The 2,267-nt window shown below is 40.1% G+C and overlaps 1 protein-coding gene across 5 annotated transcripts in view; it reads right to left on the minus strand.

Moving 5' to 3' along the window:
• Positions 1–1,465: 1,465 nt before the first annotated feature.
• Positions 1,466–2,267, minus strand: part of Cfap206 (cilia and flagella associated protein 206) — a 41,090-nt gene continuing 40,288 nt past the window's right edge. For 4 of the 5 annotated variants that reach the window (XM_021160309.2, XM_021160310.2, XM_021160308.2 and 1 more), the window contains exon 13: positions 1,467–1,906. In XM_021160309.2, coding sequence (XP_021015968.1) covers positions 1,676–1,906 — 231 coding nt within the window. In that variant the 3' untranslated portion in view covers positions 1,467–1,675. Of the gene's footprint in view, positions 1,907–2,267 lie in introns of all 5 variants that reach the window. The other variant, XM_021160307.2, reaches the window with a different exon arrangement.

Raw genomic sequence — 2,267 nt, forward strand, 5'->3', positions numbered from 1 at the left:
GGCTCGTGTTCAAAATATCTATATTGATGTGGGGTTGGTGGTACACGCACGTAATCCTCATATTTGAGAGGCTTAGACGGGGAAAATCTGCAATCAGAGGCAGTCTGGGCCACGTAGTGAGACGCTGTCAAGCACACAGCAAAAGATAGGTATTGGTTTTAAAAACTACAGAAATAGCATCAGTCCCGACAGTAATAGGGATACAGGATTCTGAAATAACCTAATAGCTTCAACCTTGAGTAGCATTATCGTTTTGAAAAATTCTCTTTGGAGAGTTTTGGGGTGTATGTTATAAACCATTCTATAACTATGAATGTACGTACAAATATATCTCACGTCTTAACACGACTGGAAAACTTTAATTCCTTATCATATATTACTATGATGTAGAAAGTGCCCCCCCCCCCAGACCTTTTTTTTTTTAAGGAGTTAGACAACTCACACACACTAGGCAAATAGGCTGGAACTGAGTTACACTCTCAGCCCCAGAGCTGATTCTGTAGTTTGACATTCATTTATCTCATTTGGGAATAATATTAGGCCTTTATTTAGCTGCATGTGTGCTCACTAGTGCTAATCACTTTTTCCTGTGGTTGGAATACTTCATACATGTGGAATTATTCCGTTTCTTTTACATGTATTTGAGCACACAAATAGGAAACTCAAGACTTGAGCTTTGAAGATTAAAATACTCTATCATATTCTAATTGTTTTACAACTACTGCTTTGCACAGATTTTCTCTTCCCACTTTTGAGTATCATTGTGCTCTTGGTATTTTTAAGAGGAAAATGGCTTTATTGAGATCACATCACTATAAGTTGTCGATCACAGACTCAAAGCAAGGCAAACTGATTTATGTTAAATTCTAAACAAGCTTGTATTGGTTTACCACAAACTTTTGATGTGTTTTCAGTAAGCATTAACATTCCTTTAAAAATCTGTTTAGGAAGACTGAAGGTGGGTGTGGGTGTTCTTTTCTCCACTTAAGTTCGCAGTCTTGGTTTTCAGTGTTCACTTCTGCACGTTCTGCATTGCCTGAGTAACCACAACAGATTTGCTGATTTCCAAGGTATAATTGAGATTCTTCTCACTTTGAGTTTTTCTCTATCTACTCACATCTTAGGAAAAGTCTATCAACAGAGGTGAAAGGATCAAGCTGGAATGCCAGCCAGTCTTATCAGACATTCTGATTTTTTTCAAGGAGCCCAAAATTCAAATATAAATATCAATTCTCTGGCTTTTAAAAGGGAGCATATGAATGTAGGCTTCACTTGTTCTAGATATCAAGGCTCATGATATAGAAATCTGTCACCACTAAATAGCAACGAAGCAGAGCTTTGTGTTTCAGAGTGTCAGGGATTAACATTTTGTAGGGTTTTATAGGCATACTACTATCTAGCTGGCATTGCAATGTCAATCTTAATGCTGTAAACTTTGTCTAAAATATGAAACAAATAAGCAGACAGAGTTTTACTTGTCAATTTTAATAAAACGAAAAATGTACTACAGAAACTGCTTTTACATTTGCATAATAGTCAGGCAGGATACGGTGCCCTAGGGCACAGTCACACAACCAGTGACTGTCCCAGCCCTGCAAATCAGCTTTATACACGCACAGTACTTTAAACCCTTCATCCGTCCCACTAAGGAGCAGCTTCCTGTAAATGTCCATCTCTAGGTTTCGTCCACTGCTCTGGTTAAGTTCACCTTCACCCCATGGGTTGTTTTGCTTTGTCCCCCACGAAGGCCAGCTATGAAAATCTGGGGCCTGGGCACTCGGGTGCTGCCTTCTCTCTTGGACTGGGTGCTAGCCTCTTTCAAAGGATACACCTGTGAGGTGTTATCTCTTCTCATGTGACTAAGGTCAGTCTGGACGGAGTGAGTAATTTTCTGGCGCAAATTAGCCTAGATAGAAAGAGAAAATAGGGAATAATGTTTCTCTTTAAAAAATGCAAAAAATCAGGCATTTAGTTAATATTTGCCTATTAATTTTCCATTTCACAAATAAATAATACATTTTTCTGTGATGGTGAGGATGATGATAAGGAGGCTGAGGATGGGGAGGAGGAGGAGGAGGAGGATGGGGAGGCTGAGGGTGGGGAGGATGTGTATGGTATGATTGCAGGCATGTGTGTTGCGGCCTGCCCGCAGTCCACAACACGAACGGTTCAACTGAGAATGGCAGTTCGAGCTGAAAAGAGAGGAATCTAGACGGGGCAGAAGAAAGAATGGGGCCAAGACGATTTCATGTTCAAAGCCCGCCTTT

Source organism: Mus caroli, chromosome 4, assembly GCF_900094665.2.
Source record: "Mus caroli chromosome 4, CAROLI_EIJ_v1.1, whole genome shotgun sequence".
NCBI classification, from domain to species: Eukaryota; Metazoa; Chordata; class Mammalia; order Rodentia; family Muridae; genus Mus; species Mus caroli.